Below are 17,003 nucleotides of genomic sequence, written 5' to 3'. Positions count from 1 at the left end.
AAATAATACACGAAAAGCAACAGAAATGAAAATGGGCCATTCCCACTCTCACGTTTTATTCTATTCATTCAATCGGAACATATTATTAGTACTGTAAGAAAAACGTCTTTAAAACGCAGTAACAACATCGTAATGGAATTGCGCGTTTCTTTATTTTCACTTCCTTTTTTGGACTCACGGTGGTGCTGTTGCATGTTATTTTCTTTCATACCGTTCCATAGGAAAACGAGAAAAAAGCAAGCAAAACAAGTCAGCTTTATTACTGAGAATTCTTTTTAAACGCGCAAAAAAGAAATGGCATCGTTTCATCAATATACAATTTGTTTAGTAAGAAATGCTAGGTTAAGGACAGTGGCTTTTACGTTTCGTGTACGAATATTGTCTTTGTCGAGTCTGCACGAAACACGTGTCTGCAACAGTAACACGAATATACGCATAATTACTGATTCAACTGACGTTTGTGTTATTTCAAAATTTTGAAAAATGTGGCCTCCTCAAAATGTATCAGAGAATTTCTCTTTACAAATTATTTTTGTATGTGTACTACATTTTTGCAAAATAGCTACATTCAAACTGAAAGTTAAACACAGCCCAAAAGCGCTGCCGTCGACACACCCCAGAGATTATTATTGAGGACGAACGGAGCGCCGGCTTCCTCGTGTCGAAATCTCGCGAAACTTCGTCGTGGCTCCTCCCCCTCGCTGTAGGCGGGTCGTGACGGCAGAGCGTGCGCGAGCGTTTTGCGGAATCGCGGCGGCGGACAATGGGCGCGAGGGGCGTGCAGGAACAATGGGAGCAGAAGCGCTGAGGAGCTGAGGCAAGAATACCGTTATACCCGAGAGCCGGCGGCTGAGCGCGGGCCTCTTTTCGTTCACAGCTCCGCCGGCGACGACGCGCCTGAGTGTGAATTCGCCCCGTGCCGGGCTGCGGCGCCGCGGCTGTAAACATGATGGTATGGGGTCGCGGAGCGCTGGATGGTGCAGCTGTACTTCAAGAACATCTCGGAACATTTTAAGCTGTACCGAAACAAGAAAAGAAAACGCAAAGGGAATCCAAGGTAACGTCGCGCGCACGGCGTCAGTGAGTCAGTTCATTTCATGCGTCAATGCTGTGCTCCAAGATGAAGTTCGCGGGTGGGAAAGTTAACTGCGGAGCGATGAGTTGCGCCTCAGAGAGTCAAGTCAGTTGGCGATTCGACGCGCGTGACTCTCATCGGCGCGTTCCTCTGACATGCCCGGCGCGAGGCGCAACGGGTGCAAACCTGTTGTTGTACACCTGCATGGCGCGCGCGCACACACCTGAAGGTCTACTGATCCCTGGGTTGTTTGTGCATGGAGAAGGACTCATTTTGCTTGATTTCAAATGCATCCCTGAGAGAGAATTTTTTTCAGTTTTTGTTGACTCGTTCACAAGTCATGCAATGCATGTACTAATAACACTGATTTTTTTTTTTGCATGATAATTTCAGAAGCTGTAAGAATTGTTTATACGTTGTACATTTTTTTATTCATCAGTTTTTTTTAAGATGCTTATGTAAAATTCTTGACTATTAATTAATGAAACCAGTCCAGTCTTCATAACTCACTTTGCATAGTCCGTAGTAGTGTGTTCATGTAAGTTAGGATCCGAACACCACAGATTGTCCATGCTGAAGAGATTACTGTTGGACTGAAGATGAGGATGCTGATTGCACTCCATCTGGAGGTCTTGCAGCAAATCTCAGGAGGCTGGGATGAGGGGAACGCGAGCCCAGTAATTAATCCCTCGGTTCGTCTACCAGTTCCAAAAAGCAGCCCTTTGCAGCAGGGAATGTTGCTGCCGCCGCTGCCTTTGTGTACTAACTCTGTGCCACTAAGAAATGTTGCTCTTTTAATAGCAATAACCCTGTAAAGTTGGCATATTAACCAGCCTTTTTAAATGTAAGGTTTTTTCCACTTATGTTCCGAGTTGTGCTTTTATATGTACACTTATACATAATGTAAATGTTGAATGGTTTCCTTTTTAAATTTAAACTTTAAGCAGACAAAAATCAGTTGCTGTACAAAAGGTAAGTGTAATATAGCATAGGAAGCACAGTGGCTTGAAGTGGCACCTTGTCTCCAAGGACTCGGGTTCGAATCCCGTTTTATGCAGTCAAGGTACTTGCCCTGAATTGCACCATTTAAAAAAATTACCTAATGTTTCTAATTACTCATATTCCTGTGCTGTTACTATCAATGATATGTCTGTGTAATCTTAATTTTCAGTGCAATATTTTTTCAGATTTTTGTAAGAGGGGTATCACCTTATATCAGATTATTCAAGTGCCCAGTGGCCCAGAGAAGATTAAGATCCTCTCCGACATCAGTGTTTTGAACTGTTTAGATAGGACTCCTTTTCTGATTAGTGCACAATGACACATGTGGGCCACACTCATAAAACTTCTGAAGATAGAGTACTGACTTCTTTAAGGCTTAGATATATCCAATAATGAGGGGCTGTCTGTCTTCCCTGCCCTGCTTACAGTGTTCAGAGAACTGTGTCGTGAGCGCTTGGCTGCTGATTCAACCAGACACTCTGGAATCGGGGTAAAAATGAAAATAGCAATTGAAGGGGACGTGTCCTGCAGCAGTGATGAGAAGGTGGGCAGGGTCCATCCGCAGAGCTGATGTAGGAGGGCTCTCTTTACGACTAACCAGTTGTCCTCTGGAAGGTGACATGGAGCAGGGGAGCCCCTCTTGTGCCGAGAGCCCACATTTAAAAATGCCTTGGATATGCAGCATCGCCCTATGCTACCATCTCCTGGGATTTATCATCCATGGGATTCAGAGCACCACCCCCACAAAAAGAACAACACAAAGATGCTGTCTTGCTGCCACCAGCTGCGTCCTCTCTCACTGGAGGGGTGTGACAGTGTCGCGGTCAGGAACTGTACTGGACCAAGAAACGTGCGGACTGCCGCGCACTCACATGTTTTGTGCGCCACTTTGTTCAACACTTTCAGGCAGCAGTTACAGTGGTGCACTTGCGCCCTGTGCTTCCAGGTTAGGCTCCGGATCACTGCGACCCTGAATTGGGTGATCAGTCACCAAAAATGCATGGAGGGATGGATGAATGGACCCTTCCTGCAGTCCAAGCTGAAAGCACGGGGCTTGTTTTCAATGAGATATACCAGATTTACTTGTGTTTCTAAACTCCAGGGATTAGGAGTGTCAGCTCTTTTGTGATATTGATAATTTCTTTATGATATTCAGCACACATAATATTCATTTGCAGCCTGTGTTGGCAGCAGGCAACAGAGTACTGCTTTTCCTTTGGACTTGAAGGACCTAGGTTTCAATCCTATCTCTTGCTGTATTACCACTGTGCAAGGTATTTACCCTGGATTGATAAGGTAAAAATGACCCAACCTTGTAAATTGGTGTTATTGTCAGTAGTAGCTTACCATTGTAAGTAACTTTGGATGGGGGGGGCATCAGCTAAATATGCAGCTAAATGTCATTGTGCAGCTAAATGTCATTGTGCTGACAGAGATCTGGTGGCCTAATTCAGTCTCTCTCTTAGTTTTGTGTCAAGTGGGGGAGGGTCTTTTTGTGGTTATGGCAAAATAATGTTGTGAAAAGGGATTTTAACAGGGTGCATCTGTGAAAGGTTGTTCTGGTTGTCATCTGGGATGTGACTTGCCCAATGGATGGCTGGCCTTGCTAGCATTGCAAACCCATAAATTTGTGGCACAGGGTGGGAGCTCTGTATTCATTAAGCACCACTTTTTGAATTTCACATGATTGATTAGTTATTGATACCCCTATTTGGCTCTTGTATAGTCTTATGTCACTTGAATATAGTATTGGAGTTTGCATGTTTGTCTTGCTCTTGAAAATGAAATGAAGACAATCAATAAGGATGTTCAGAGATGCTCTAGTTGTGGGTGACAGCTGGTTTGTTTGACATCCCCGGGGGTGCAAGAAAACAGCTTTGTGACCTCAGGGACCTTTCCCTGCTGCAGGGGCTCATGGTCTCCCACCGGGCTGGAATAGCTTGGTAATGCAACTGAATGCTTCTGTTGCTGTAAATAAAGACATGACTCACTTCCTATATCGTTTTGCTACTGTGACAGACTAAGGACAGCAGGGACTGCAGGGCTGACCGAGTTCTCGTCATTGTCCTGGAAACGAGTAATTCTTGCTCTTAGCCTGTGCTTTTATCACAATTCTAGTTGCAGTTTTAACCATTTACTTATTTTACAGGGATGATTCTGATTAATTTCCTTACTCAAGGGGTGTGACAGTAGTATCCCTCCCTCCTGGGTTTGAACTGATGATCTTAGTCTTTTAGATTTTAGTCTTTTTCTCTAGTGATTAGACTAGCTGCTATAATGTCAGAGTGGAACAACTGGTATAGGAGTAGCTATGTATGGCTTTTCATTCAAAGGTTGGTATTTCTTTAGGGGAGCTGGTGTCTGGTCCAGTCACTTGCATTTTCCTTCTTTGTGTTTCCAAAAAAACGCTTCTTGTTTGTTTTCTCTGAGGGCATTTACTTTTAGTTAATGCATCTTTTTATTATTTACAAGTGTTCAGGCTAACAAAGGTTTCTGGAGTATTGAGGAGAAAATATTACACTGGGCGAGTTAACGTCAAACTATTACACATGGGAACCCAGAGGAAGCAGACTGGATGCTAATGGAACTGAGTGTTAATGTTGCACTAGACAGAAATGGAATTCAAAAACTGAAACAAGCCCATCTGATATTCTACTTCACATGTGCATTGTGGTTTTTTTTTAATCTTTGTAATGCTTCTCTCATGGATTATTTTTGCCATAAAATCTTTTTAGAGCTTTTTGGCATTATTGGACAATGAGTGATGGTTGTGCTGTATGTAGATGTGGAGACCTGACAGCTACTCAACAGATGACAAAGTGACCAGTGGATCTTGCTAATTTCAGTCCCTAGAAAAAATGCTCAGCTTTTGCACATTTACTCATTAAACTGCTAAGCTGAGACTGCTACCTTATGTAAATGGTCCCATCTAAAGGAAGTGTAATGGTCTTAATTTCCTTAAACGATCTTAATTTTTCACGGTTTTTGTGACGGACATTGAGAAGATATGGTTCTCATTCACTGATACCAGTTGATTGTTTTAGCAATGGTTCAGAATAATAATATTTGGTGAAAGGGACATGTAGAAAACTGATGATCATTTAGATGCATTCAGAAATACATTTAATAAGAGGGTGAAAAGATGAGCAATCCTCTATGGGGTTGGAGCTGTATTTCTTAAATGTCAGGAAATATTTGCTGTCCCGCTTGATTAGTAGGTTCAGCTGTGAAGAGTGCAAGTATGACACATCACTCCTTTCATAAGGGAGAATTTCAGCACTGTAACATCGTATCATTTATTTCTTTCTCTCAAGTTAGGGAAATTGTCAAAAAGTTGTGTTCTAGCTGCATGGGGCTTGGATATCAAAGTACAATATGATAGTGATTAAAATATGCATCACTGATGAGACTGGCAACATTTCTGTAATTTACTGCATTTGTGGCCTGAGGTTGAGACATTTTCAAAACCAATTTGATGAGTGAGTCAGAAATAAGGAATAGCAGAGAATGTTGTCAGTAGGGAATATGCTACCGCTCTATATCATTTAACAATGCATCCTGTTTTTAATCCTTTCATAATAAGTGAGACATACTTTTTGAATTTGAAAAAAATATTTTTAAATGTTTTAAAAAGGCACCCTTGTTTCCAATTTTTAAATCGGACCTTTAAATGTGCACAGCTGAATACAATATGAATATGACTGTGGGTATGTAGAAATGTATGTAAATATAGTGAAAACAGTATGTATTACATTTATAGTATCTTCTGCGTCTTTGTGCCAATGATATGAGTTTTGCTTTTTATGCACCTGCTGAACTTGCATGTGAGTTTTAACCCGTAGCTTCATTTGACTAAATATGCTTGTTAAACAAATAACAGTGTATGCAAAGAGCTCCTGTGGGCTTTTACCTGTCTATTTCCCCAGAAACCTTAAGCAAATAGTATAGTAGACCTTCCTCCACTCTTCAGATCCTCCTGGATAGAATCCAAGTGCTGACTCGACAGCTTTCAGGCTCTTTCCTTTTGAACACACACATTCTTGCAATTAAAATGCATGACTTCGCTAAGGACTTCACTGAAGTGTCACTCGCACAGTTGACTACAGGGTATATATATCATAATGCAGTTTTTACAAATACAAAGAACATGATGTATATCTCTGAGTGGTTGCAACATTCTAGCAGCATGCTCTGTGTGTATGTATTACATATTTACTGTATGTGTGTATTATATGCATTTATTTATTTTTAAATGCCCCCTCCCCCTTAAAGCAGATGTTGTTTGACTGCTAATGCAAGGAACTGCATGGACTTACTAAGCTTTTGCAAGATGAAACTAAATCTTAATTTGATATTTCTAACCCTTAATAACCTGCTCAGCTCTCAGTACAGCCACTTTCAATGGTTATTACTGGGAGTACAGATCACTTCATGAACCCAATGTGTTTGTACTTATGTATCGTTCAAACAAGTTACCTTTCATTGTAGAGAATGTGGTCGATGCTTCATTTTACTACTAGCACAAAAAAGGCCGTAAGAAAAAGCCCTTTGATTTTGTGACAGCGTGGACAAATACAGTATAATGTACAAAATTATCGTCAATATTTTTTTTTATTCAATATTAAACTAAAGCTATTTTGTGCTTGACATCATTGTCTGATAGACAGCATTTTAAAATTCAGCAGTCATTTTCTTTCCGTAAAGAAAATATGAAATGTTGCTCTGCTTTAATGTTGTTTTGTATCATGTGTAAATCTTATTTGACACAGTTGTTTAAATTGCATACAAAATCGGGCTTTGACCTTAAAATTAATTTTTTGATTTCCACAGGGAATATTTGGTCTAAAAATTAGACAAAAAAAGTCTGTCAACTGTAGGAGGTTTTTTCATTTTGAATTTTGAGTTTGTATAATTGATGTTATCTTTTGCTAAATTGCCACAATTTCAAGACAGAATTGCTTTAGTGTCTTATAGGTTTGGTCACAAGCCCTCATCTTAGAATGTCCTTAATCTTTGAAAGCAGTTTGCTTCAGCTGGGGAGGATAATATTGAATATACTGAAGAACCAATTAAATGCATTAATTGGATTTGTCAGCTGCAAAGCATCCTGGGATGACACTGAAGGCAAATGTGGATTGCAGGAGGACTCGTTTTTGACTGAAGCCCCCAAGAATTAGCCGCGTAAGATGAAAGATACCACGTCTAAGACACTGAGAAGCTCATCTGCCTCGGATGGAGCGAGTCCTCTGCTTCCGTGTGCACCAAATCATCCTTTATTTGGCACTGAGAAATTGTGGAAGGATAATTCGTATCTCTGTTCCCTGCTCATGAAAGGGATTAGAATTCCCTTCTCTAACAGTCTGTCGCTATGGTTTTCCTCAACATTCTAGAGGATGTTTCTGCTTTAGTGTTTCTCCTGTTTTGATGTTTTGCACAGGAAATCAAATTAGGTTTTATTGTCTTTTGTACCCGGGCCAGAACCGGTAGAAGTGTTTCCTGTCTGTCCGAGTACTGCTTGGGTAGCAGGTTGAGGGCCCTGGCTTACATTTATTCATTTAGCAGATTCTTTTCTCCAAAGCGACTTACATCTCATAGAAAATAGTTTGTGCATTACATGGAGAAAGAGACATAGTTGCAGATGACTGATTCTTAAGTACAGTTAGTTTTTTTTTTCCCCTTCACAGTATGCACCGGCGTTCATCACACAAGTAGTTGCATAAACCTTTACCAGAATATTGCCGATTCCCAGTCACCATCCTAGTTTTTTTTGAACGTACATATAAACATTTGTTACATTGCAGGAGTGGCTCTGTAAAGGGCTGATCTGAGCATGATGTGAACATGTGTATCTTACAGGCATGAACATTTATACCTTAGATGATCTGAAGAGATCACGAGTAAAGTGAGTTCGTAAGAGATTGGTTTTAAAACCCTTTTTAAATGTGGACAAACATTCAGCAGTCCTGAGTGAGAGGAGGAGGTCGTTCCGCCAAAACCGAGAACTTCCGTGCTTTACCTTTCATGCGTGGGACCGCCAAGTGGGCAGATATGAAAGAGCGTAGCGGTCCGGTTGGGGTGTAGCGCATGATCAAGTCCTGTAGATAACTGTGAGCAGTTCCATTGATACATTTGTAGGCAATAACTAGGGTCATAAATTTGATCCAGGCAGCTATAAGAAGCCAGTGCAGAGAAATAAGTAAAGGAGATACATGGGAACGCTTCGACGAGTCAAACGCAACTCGTGCAGCTGCGTTCTGCCTCAGCTGTAGAGATTTGATGGCAGTAGCAGGAAGGCCAGACAAGAGAGTTGCAGTAGTCCAGATGGGATGTTACCGTCGCCTGGACAAGTAGCTGTGTGGAGTCTGTTGTGAGGTAATATGGTTCCGATACCTTTCTCGGGAAGTCATTTGTTTTGTGTGTGTAAGCTTGCATATGTCAGATTTTTTTTTTATTGTAAGTAAAATAAATAGGTCATTAATTTAAATGTTTCCTGTAGCTGTCACCTTGGAGGAGTTGCTGGTTTTGTGACTCTTTTTGAGGCATGGAGATCTGCTTCCTGTGCTGCCAAATGTTGCCAATGTCCGCTTTAAAAAGAATGTAAAATCAAGAATATAATGATACATAATAAATATAGAGAAGAGTTGGACATATTCTATAGTACCTTTATTTATTCCTTTTACTGAGTACAGGCAAGATGCCTGGCTTAAAGTGTCCATTTTGATTGACAGATGCAGAATTTATCATTGTAAATCGGAGAAACAGGCAGTAAGCCCTGTCAGTCTTAGACCTTAAGCAACATACTGCAAATGTAAAAATTACTTTTTGTTTTTTTTTTTTAATTTGATGGGGATTCTCAAGTTTATTATCTGCCGTCTACATGCCTGAGCAGTATTTTTTTAAATATGAGTGCTTCCTCTGCAGGCGCATTTGATAGTGAGATTTGGCTCAGAAGGTCCAGAGAAGGATGGAGTTGTACTGAAATTCAGGGAAAACTGTGTGCCTTCTAACGCATATATTTAGTTTCGAGGAGACCTTTTTTCTTCCTGTTAACAGGGTCTGTCTGCAGGAAGCTGAATGCCTGGGGCTTTAAACAAACAGCACACAACTGTTTGTAGTCCAGGGGGTTAAAAAAAAAAAAAAAAATCATACTTGATGATCCCAGCTATATCCTGCATGAGTCTCAAATATCATACTTATACCTTTTCAGAGGAGTGACAGGAAAGAGATCTGTTTAAGTAGGTTCAAGTATACCTATCAGACTTTAGAAAATTAGCTTGGGTATTATATTACTGCTTTCTCTTTTCTGTTCTGTCACGTTCGATGAGCTGCACGCAGAAAAATAAAGATCAGCACTGATGTCTCTAAGTAAAATGTGAGTATGTCGTTGTAAACGCTTATCAAGGGGTTAGAAGAATTCCAATAAGAGCGAGAATGTGCTGGGGGGAGGGCTAGCAGCTGACTGCATCCCATCAGCCTTTTGTTGCAGGTTTGAAATGCAAAATAAGGCCATTGAGTGCGCAAGTGTCTCCTACTGACATGCTGTCAGGAATAGAGAGAGAGAAAAAGGGAATATATGGAGTGGAGAGGAGAGGAGTAAAGAAGCGATGGACCCATTGTTGATGTTGATTTCAGCAGGGCTGTTTTCTTTGAGACTTAAGATTAAGAGAAGGTCCTTGAGGTCCTCCTCCTTTTTAATCTCCTGTGAGAGGAGGAAGAGAATCACATAGTGTGTAAGAGGGTGTGGTCATGAGAAGAGCAGGATGGGAGATGGAGGACTGTGGCTGGACCTCACTGAGACCACCATTTCCCTTGTGCTCAAGGAGAGCTGCAGCATGGAAGCTTCAGTCAAACTGTTGGCATTGTAGAGGAAGTGATGTGCAGGATAGATCAGCTCTGTGTGTCCCATTAAACATGTGTTGAGTGGGTTGGTACTATTTGATGATTGTTCAGAGCGGAAGATTAGGGAGATGAAGCAAATGCCGTATTAACGTATGTGGCAAGCAAGTTGTCGGAGACCGCAGGTTCACCTCAGCTTAAGCAGACGCTCCGCATTTGTGCTCATGTTATATGTATTTTGCATAAACTTCTGTTTCTGCATTTCTTGTCTACTGCACATGCTGTCTTTATATTGTCTCTTGTTGATCTGAAGAAAAACATAAGTGGGATTTGATGTTGAACTAGGTGGTGTAACTGTCATCTTTGAAATTAAGTATTACGGGAAAAGTGTGGAAAAAATGCATGTAGTGTAGATACGTTCTTAAAATGACATTTTAATGGGCATACTGCATTTATCATTTTTAGGTGGTTAGTACATGTTGTGCTTATAATGGCTGAGCTAAGATTGAGTGGCTGATGATGACATCCATTTACATATTTACCAAGGCAGTGTCTTTCCCCACTGACGAATACTGGTATTTTGTTTGTGTTCCCATAGTTCAGAATGTAAATATGAACATGCTAACATGTTGAAATTGATCCAGCTAGATTTGTAGTTTATTTTATTTGTCATTTTGTCAACTTCCGTTCATCTACAAATTTTGTGTTACTGCTATCAGAGCAGTATATCTTTTGTCTAATTTCTTGGCTAATTTAGTGGATGAGAGGATGAATCCTCCTGACAGTTCTTTGTTTTGACAATGTACAAACCCCACTTCCAGAAAAGTTGGGACACTTTGTAAAAATGCAACAAAAACTAAAAACTAAAATCTGTTCATTCACTTGAACCTTTATTTAACAAACAAAAGGACAAAGAAAAGATTTTCAGTGTTTTCACTGATGAACTTAATTCTATTTGTTAAATATAAACAAATTTAGAAATTGATGCCTGCAACACATTCTTTTAATTATACTTTGTCATCGTTTGGGAACTGAAGAAATCAGTTGTTCCAGTTTTTCAAGTGGAATTTTTGCCCATTCTTGCAAGACTTGAGCAGTTCAACAGTCCGTGGTTGCCGTTGTCTGATTCTCCTCTTCGTGATGCGCCATACATTTTCAGTAGGAGACAGATTTGGACTGCAGGCAGGCCAGTCAAGCATACGCACTCTATGCCTCTGAATCCACGCTGTTGTAACTCGTCCAGAATGAGGCCCATCATTATCCTGCTGAAATAGACGTCGTTTTGACAACAGCATGTGTCTGTCCAAAATTCCAACGTAAGCCTCCGCATCAATGGTATCTACACATATATGTACATCACCCATGCCATCACAGAGGCTGGTTTTTGTACTTTTTGTTGGTAACGGTCTGGGTGGTCTTCTTTATCTTTGGCACGTAGAATCCGATGTCCGTTTTTTCCAAAAACAAGCTGAAACGTAGACTCATCTGACCACAGAACATGTTTCCGCTGTCTTTCGGTCCATCTCAGATGACTTCAGGCCCAGAGAACTTGGTGGCGTTTGTGCGCAAAATTAATAAATGGCTTCCTCTTTGCATAATACAATTTCAAGTTGCATTTCTTGATGCAGCGGCGGACTGTGTTGAGTGGCAGTGATTTTTCAATGTACTCCCGAGCCCATGTGGCTATGTTCATCAGGGTAGCATGATGGTTTCTCAAACAGTACTGCCTGAGTGCTCGATGGTCACGCGCATTCAGCAGCGGTTTCCACCCTTGGCCTTTGCGCACTGAGATTTTCCCTGACTTCCTGAATCTTTTCACGATATTATGAACTGTAGATGGTGAAAGACCTAAATTCTTTGCAATCTTGCACTGAGAAACACTGTCTTTGAACTGACTGACAATTCTCTCATGAAGTTTGGCACAAAGTGGTGAACCATGACCCATCCTTGCTTGCAAAGACTAAGCCTTTGGTGGATGCTCCTTTTATATTCAATCTTGATAACATCACCTGTTACTGGTTAAACTGCTAATTGTGGAACCTTCCAGAACAGTGTTACTTGTAACCTTTTCAGTCTTGTTTTGCCTTTGTCCCAACTTTTGAGTGTGTTGCAGGCATCAATTTCTAAATTTGTTTATATTTAACAAATAGAATTAAGTTCATCAGTGAAAATACTGAAAATCTTTTCTTTGTCCTTCTGTTTGTTAAATAAAGGTTCAAGTGAATGAACAGATTAGTTTTTAGTTTTTGTTGCATTTTTAGAAAGTATCCCAACTTTTCTGGAAATGGGGTTTGTAAAACAAAAGTATTATTTCTGCTGTCATTTGTTACTCAGATATGTTCTCTTTTCTCCACAGCAGTGTGCAGTGGTAAGTGATTTTTGTACTTTCAACGGGAGCAGGGATGCCAACCTGAGCCCTTCAAGTGCAAAGCAACAGCTCTAACCACTATGCCACCTACTGTCTAGTAGCAGGACTAAAAATGACAGCATGTATGAAAGAAAGAAAAATGGCACTGGAAAAATGAAACAACTGGGGGGGGGAAGTGTAAACTGAAGCTCAGGGGTAAACAGACACCTAACAATAAACACAGACCCACAGTACAATAGCTTGAAGATCTTAAGGAGTCTTTAAAAAAAGCTGTACCATATGAGCTTCTCAGTGTTGGTATTTATGGTAAACCTGCCATTTGGAAACCATTTGTGTTCAAGGCTAGTGTAATGGGTATAAAATCTATTCTGCTGAGCAGTGGAAAAAGAAACATGGTCACATTAGTTGTCTTGTTTTTTCACCATACAGATGAGTCTCATTCTCGGAGAAGCCAAAAAAATGCAATCTGCCCGTATAGTCTGCATATTGCGTTGGTGGATCTGTGTGCAGCTATGGGGTCCAGTAATGGCTTGTCATGGTCATGTAACCGCAGGAGTATAAATCCGTGTTGGGAGATCAGGTTCACGCTGTAATGTCAATCTTCTTTTCTCATTTTCAATATGCATCTATATTGTCCAAGATGAATGTGCCTCAGAACATACCTCCTGGATTGGGGGTTTTTTTTTTTTCTTTTTATTCATTTTTGAACAACATAATGAAGTCATTTGCTTCCTGTGACTGATTCAATCACCAGATCAAAACAGAATTGAACCCTTCGGGGCTGTACCAGAGCACAGTACATTTTTAACTCCATCTCACCTGGGGGCTTTTCTGTGTGAAGAATTGTCTAGTATCCAATTTTATGCAATATGACACAATTCCCAGAAGATATAAAGCCATTTGAAGTCATTGAATAGTCATTGACTCCTATGTGAATTATGAAGTAGGGCAGTTTTTTAATGTGGCTTGCAGAAAATGTTCATATGGTATTGGTTTAAGTTGAGTCAATTAAAAATTGTATGGTGTAATTTAAGCCTTCCTGCTTTAAATAGATACAGCTTTTTTCCATAATCCTCAGGCAACTGATGCTCCAAGTCCCTAAGCTGCACTGCACTTATTCTCATCCAGTCCAGAAGTTTCTGTGGATTTGCCTTTGTGTGGTATAATGGGTAATATTTGACTGGGAACAGATGAGTCATGGAGACACATCTATGATAAGTCTTTCCCTTCTTCAAACATGAGGCTTCACATATTGTCATGGTTGGAGTAGTTGCCTTACAATCTTGTGACTCAAGTTGAAACTCCTGCTCCTACCATAATACTCTTGAGCAAGGATACTTACCACAGTAATCTTAACAGTATAAGTTAAGATATTTAGAACAAGTAGCTTGGCAGGTAGAGTAGTCTCTGAGGGCTCAGACTTCAATGTAAAGATGATCCTGGTCTTTGTAACCTCAACTGCTGTAATGGTCTAAAATATCCAGCTGAAAAATATAGCATTTCAAGTCTCTTTGAATATAAATATTGGTTAAGCAGTCTGGTTACAGTAGTATCATTAATAGCGTTTATGCATATTAACTCCACATTTGGTAGAGTGTTAATCACCAGGGCGTAAGGCCAGAGGGGGAGGGGACACACCCAGGACGTGTGTGTGTGTGTGTGTGTGTGTGTGTGTGTGTTAATCACCAGGTCCCATTGCTGATGCATCTCTACATGAATGACTGTTTTGCTGTGACCTCCAGCAGGCTAAAATGATGTATACATGCCATTATGTGATTCTTTTATTGAATATTCAGTAATGTGATGAATTAAATAGTAATTCACGCTGCTTATGTTCAAGTTCTTTTCCATCTGTCCTCTAAAAAAAGAAAAAAGATAGAATGGGGTTGAATTAATGTGCTTTGACTACAACACTTTCTGGATCGACATTTTATTCAACCACAGCTCTCAAAAAGCAATCTGACTTTTTTGGGGGGGGGGCAGGCAGGCAGGCAGAAGATTTATGCTGAAATGTTATATGATCAGATTTTTTTTTTTTTTTACCCATTTTCTTCACAGTAATGGGTAGCATGAAGTATGATATTTATTATTATTATTATCGTATCACCATTGGCTTGAGTTTAACGTTTCAAGATTTAACTTTTAGTGCCAGAAAAGAATTATACATTTTGACTGTACATGATCTTTCTTTGTAGAATCTCCAAGTTCTTTTCTAAACATTTCATCAATATTTTAAAAAAATCCTACATAAAACATATGTGGCTTTTCCATTCAGCCTTATTTAGGTACTGCATTTTGTTGAGGTAATTTTTAACCACTGAATATTCACATACACCACCTACTCAAACTTAATGCCTACTCATATTCCTTTGCATTATGTTCCTATGTGGAGCTCATATTTTTTTAGTTTAAAGTTTTAATATTTAGTGATCCATTTGAGATGGTTGAAAGTTGTGTTTGTTCTTTGCTTTTCTCTTGTTAAAGCTTAAGACCCTATCTCTTTCCTATTCTCTGGTTTATCTCCTGTAGACTTGTGGTATCTGAGCCCTTAGTATTTTGTCCTGTCTGGATCCCTCTCTACCACAGCCTCTACAGGCTTAACTCTTGGGCATGACCATAGCATCTGATCAGAGGGTGGTTTCCTGGCAGTAATGCGAGCGCCCACCTGCAGGATGAACGTGGCCGCGGTGCTCAACGGGCTCCTGGTATCTGTGGTGGCGGCCCTCCTGTGGAAGTATGCCAATCTGCGGGACCATGCTGCCCAGCTGGAGGAAGAGCTGCTGCTGACACGTCAGTCTCAGGAACTTTTGCAGGTGCGTGTCGACTACCACGCTGCCCTGCTGGCCCTCCAAGAGCAGGGCACGCGCATGGTCTGCACAGGCAAGATGCACACTGACCGCATTTGCCGCTTCGACTACCTGTGCTACTGCACAGAGGCCGAGGAGTTTATCTTCTTCCACAGCAATGCCTCCGTCATGCTTCCCAACCTCGGGCCCCGGCGCTTCCAGCCAGCCTTGTTGGACCTCTCGTCCGTGGAGGATCACAATACCCAGTACTTTAACTTTATGGAGCTGCCTGCGGCTGCCCTCAAATTCATGCCTAAGCCAGTATTTGTGCCCGATGTCACGCTCATTCTTAATCGCTTCAATCCTGACAACCTCATGCACATCTTTCATGATGACCTACTTCCCATCTTCTACACCATGAGCCAGTACTCCGACCTTGACAATGAGGCCCGTTTGGTCTTCATGGAAGGCTGGGGTGAGGGCCCCCACTTCGATCTCTACCGCCTTCTCAGCAGCAAACAGCCACTCCTCAAGGAGCAACTGAGGAACTTTGGCAAACTCCTGTGCTTCACAAAGTCCTACGTGGGCTTGTCCAAGATGACAACCTGGTACCAATATGGATTTGTCCAGCCGCAGGGTGCCAAGGCCAATATACTAGTGTCAGGCAACGAGATAAGGCAGTTTGCCTCCTTCATCATGGAAAAGCTCAACATCACCAGGGAAGAGAGCCCAGAGAATGATGAATACATAGTGGTTTTCAGCCGCTCCATTAACAGGCTCATTCTGAACGAGGCAGAGCTGATCCTGGCACTAGCTCAGGAGTTCCAGATGAAGGCCATTACTGTGTCCCTTGAGGAGCACTCACTTGCAGAGATTATCCGAGTCATCAGCGGGGCATCCGTGTTAGTCAGCATGCACGGCGCCCAGCTGATCACCTCTCTCTTCCTGCCGCGGGGTGCTGCCATGGTAGAGCTGTTCCCCTATGCTGTAAACCCAGAACACTACACTCCCTACAGAACCCTGGCCTCCTTACCAGGAATGGACCTCCACTATGTGGCCTGGAGGAACACCATCGAGGAGAATTCCGTGGCGTTCCCGGACCGACCGTGGGAGCAGGGTGGTATCGTCCACTTGGACGCGGAGGAACAGGAGCGTATTCTGAAAAGCAAGGAAGTACCGAGGCACCTGTGCTGCCGCAACCCCGAGTGGCTCTTCCGCATCTACCAGGACACCAAGGTGGACATCCAGTCACTGCTGGAGGTCATGAGGCAGACACTGAAGTCCAAACCCAGCCCGAAGAAGGTTAGGCCCACCAGCACTGTCCACCCAGGCCGGGTACGAGAGCCTAAGTGCCAGACCTCGGTTCAGGCTGCCAATGAGGCCAGGATGACTGTGTCCTGGCAGATCCCCTGGAACCTGAAGTACCTGAAGGTGAGGGACGTTAAGTATGAAGTGTGGATTCAGGAGCAGGGTGAGAACACATACATGCCTTATATCCTTCCACACCAGAACTACACCTTCTCAGAAAACATTAAGCCCTTTACCACCTACCTGGTGTGGGTGCGCTGTATCTTCAACAAGAACCTTCTAGGCCCCTTTGCAGATGTTTTGATGTGTAAAACCTGATTTGATTTGAGCAACGGTACTGGAAACCAGTACCTGGCATGTAGTTCCTGACAACCAGACCTTGTGGCAGGAGAGCAATTGCTGAAAAAAGCAGTTGACAAACACATTTTTCTTTTCTTTTTTTTTTTTTTAGTCACCTGAGCTCAGGCTGAGGCAGAACAAACCTCTGTTTAAAAGGCGTTGAGGTTTTCATACCTGTGAGACCAAAAGGTCATTACCTTTATCTCTTGGGGGGGGCTCAGGAGGACTAGTGCAAAATTACCATGAAGACTTTTAAGTGAATATTAAGTCATTCACAACTATAAAGAGG

The 17,003-nt window shown here is 41.7% G+C and overlaps 1 protein-coding gene across 1 annotated transcript; it reads left to right on the top strand.

Annotated features, from left to right (window-relative positions):
- Window positions 1-988: 988 nt before the first annotated feature.
- Window positions 989-17,003, top strand: pomgnt2 (protein O-linked mannose N-acetylglucosaminyltransferase 2 (beta 1,4-)). Its single transcript, XM_018762713.2, has 2 exons — window positions 989-1,057; window positions 14,868-17,003. Exon 2 carries the CDS (start codon window positions 14,933-14,935, stop codon window positions 16,691-16,693), a length of 1,761 nt encoding a protein of 586 aa, XP_018618229.1. The 5' UTR covers window positions 989-1,057; window positions 14,868-14,932; the 3' UTR covers window positions 16,694-17,003.

Source organism: Scleropages formosus, chromosome 18 (assembly GCF_900964775.1).
Source record: "Scleropages formosus chromosome 18, fSclFor1.1, whole genome shotgun sequence".
NCBI lineage: Eukaryota > Metazoa > Chordata > Actinopteri > Osteoglossiformes > Osteoglossidae > Scleropages > Scleropages formosus.
The sequence above is the reverse complement of the archived record's forward strand: the minus strand, read 5'-3'. Positions and strand labels throughout refer to the sequence as shown.

What these genes read in the sequence shown, in the direction of transcription:
- pomgnt2 (XM_018762713.2), top strand. Translation starts at nt 14,933, where the DNA reads ATGCGAGCGCCCACCTGCAGGATGAACGTGGCCGCGGTGCTCAACGGG.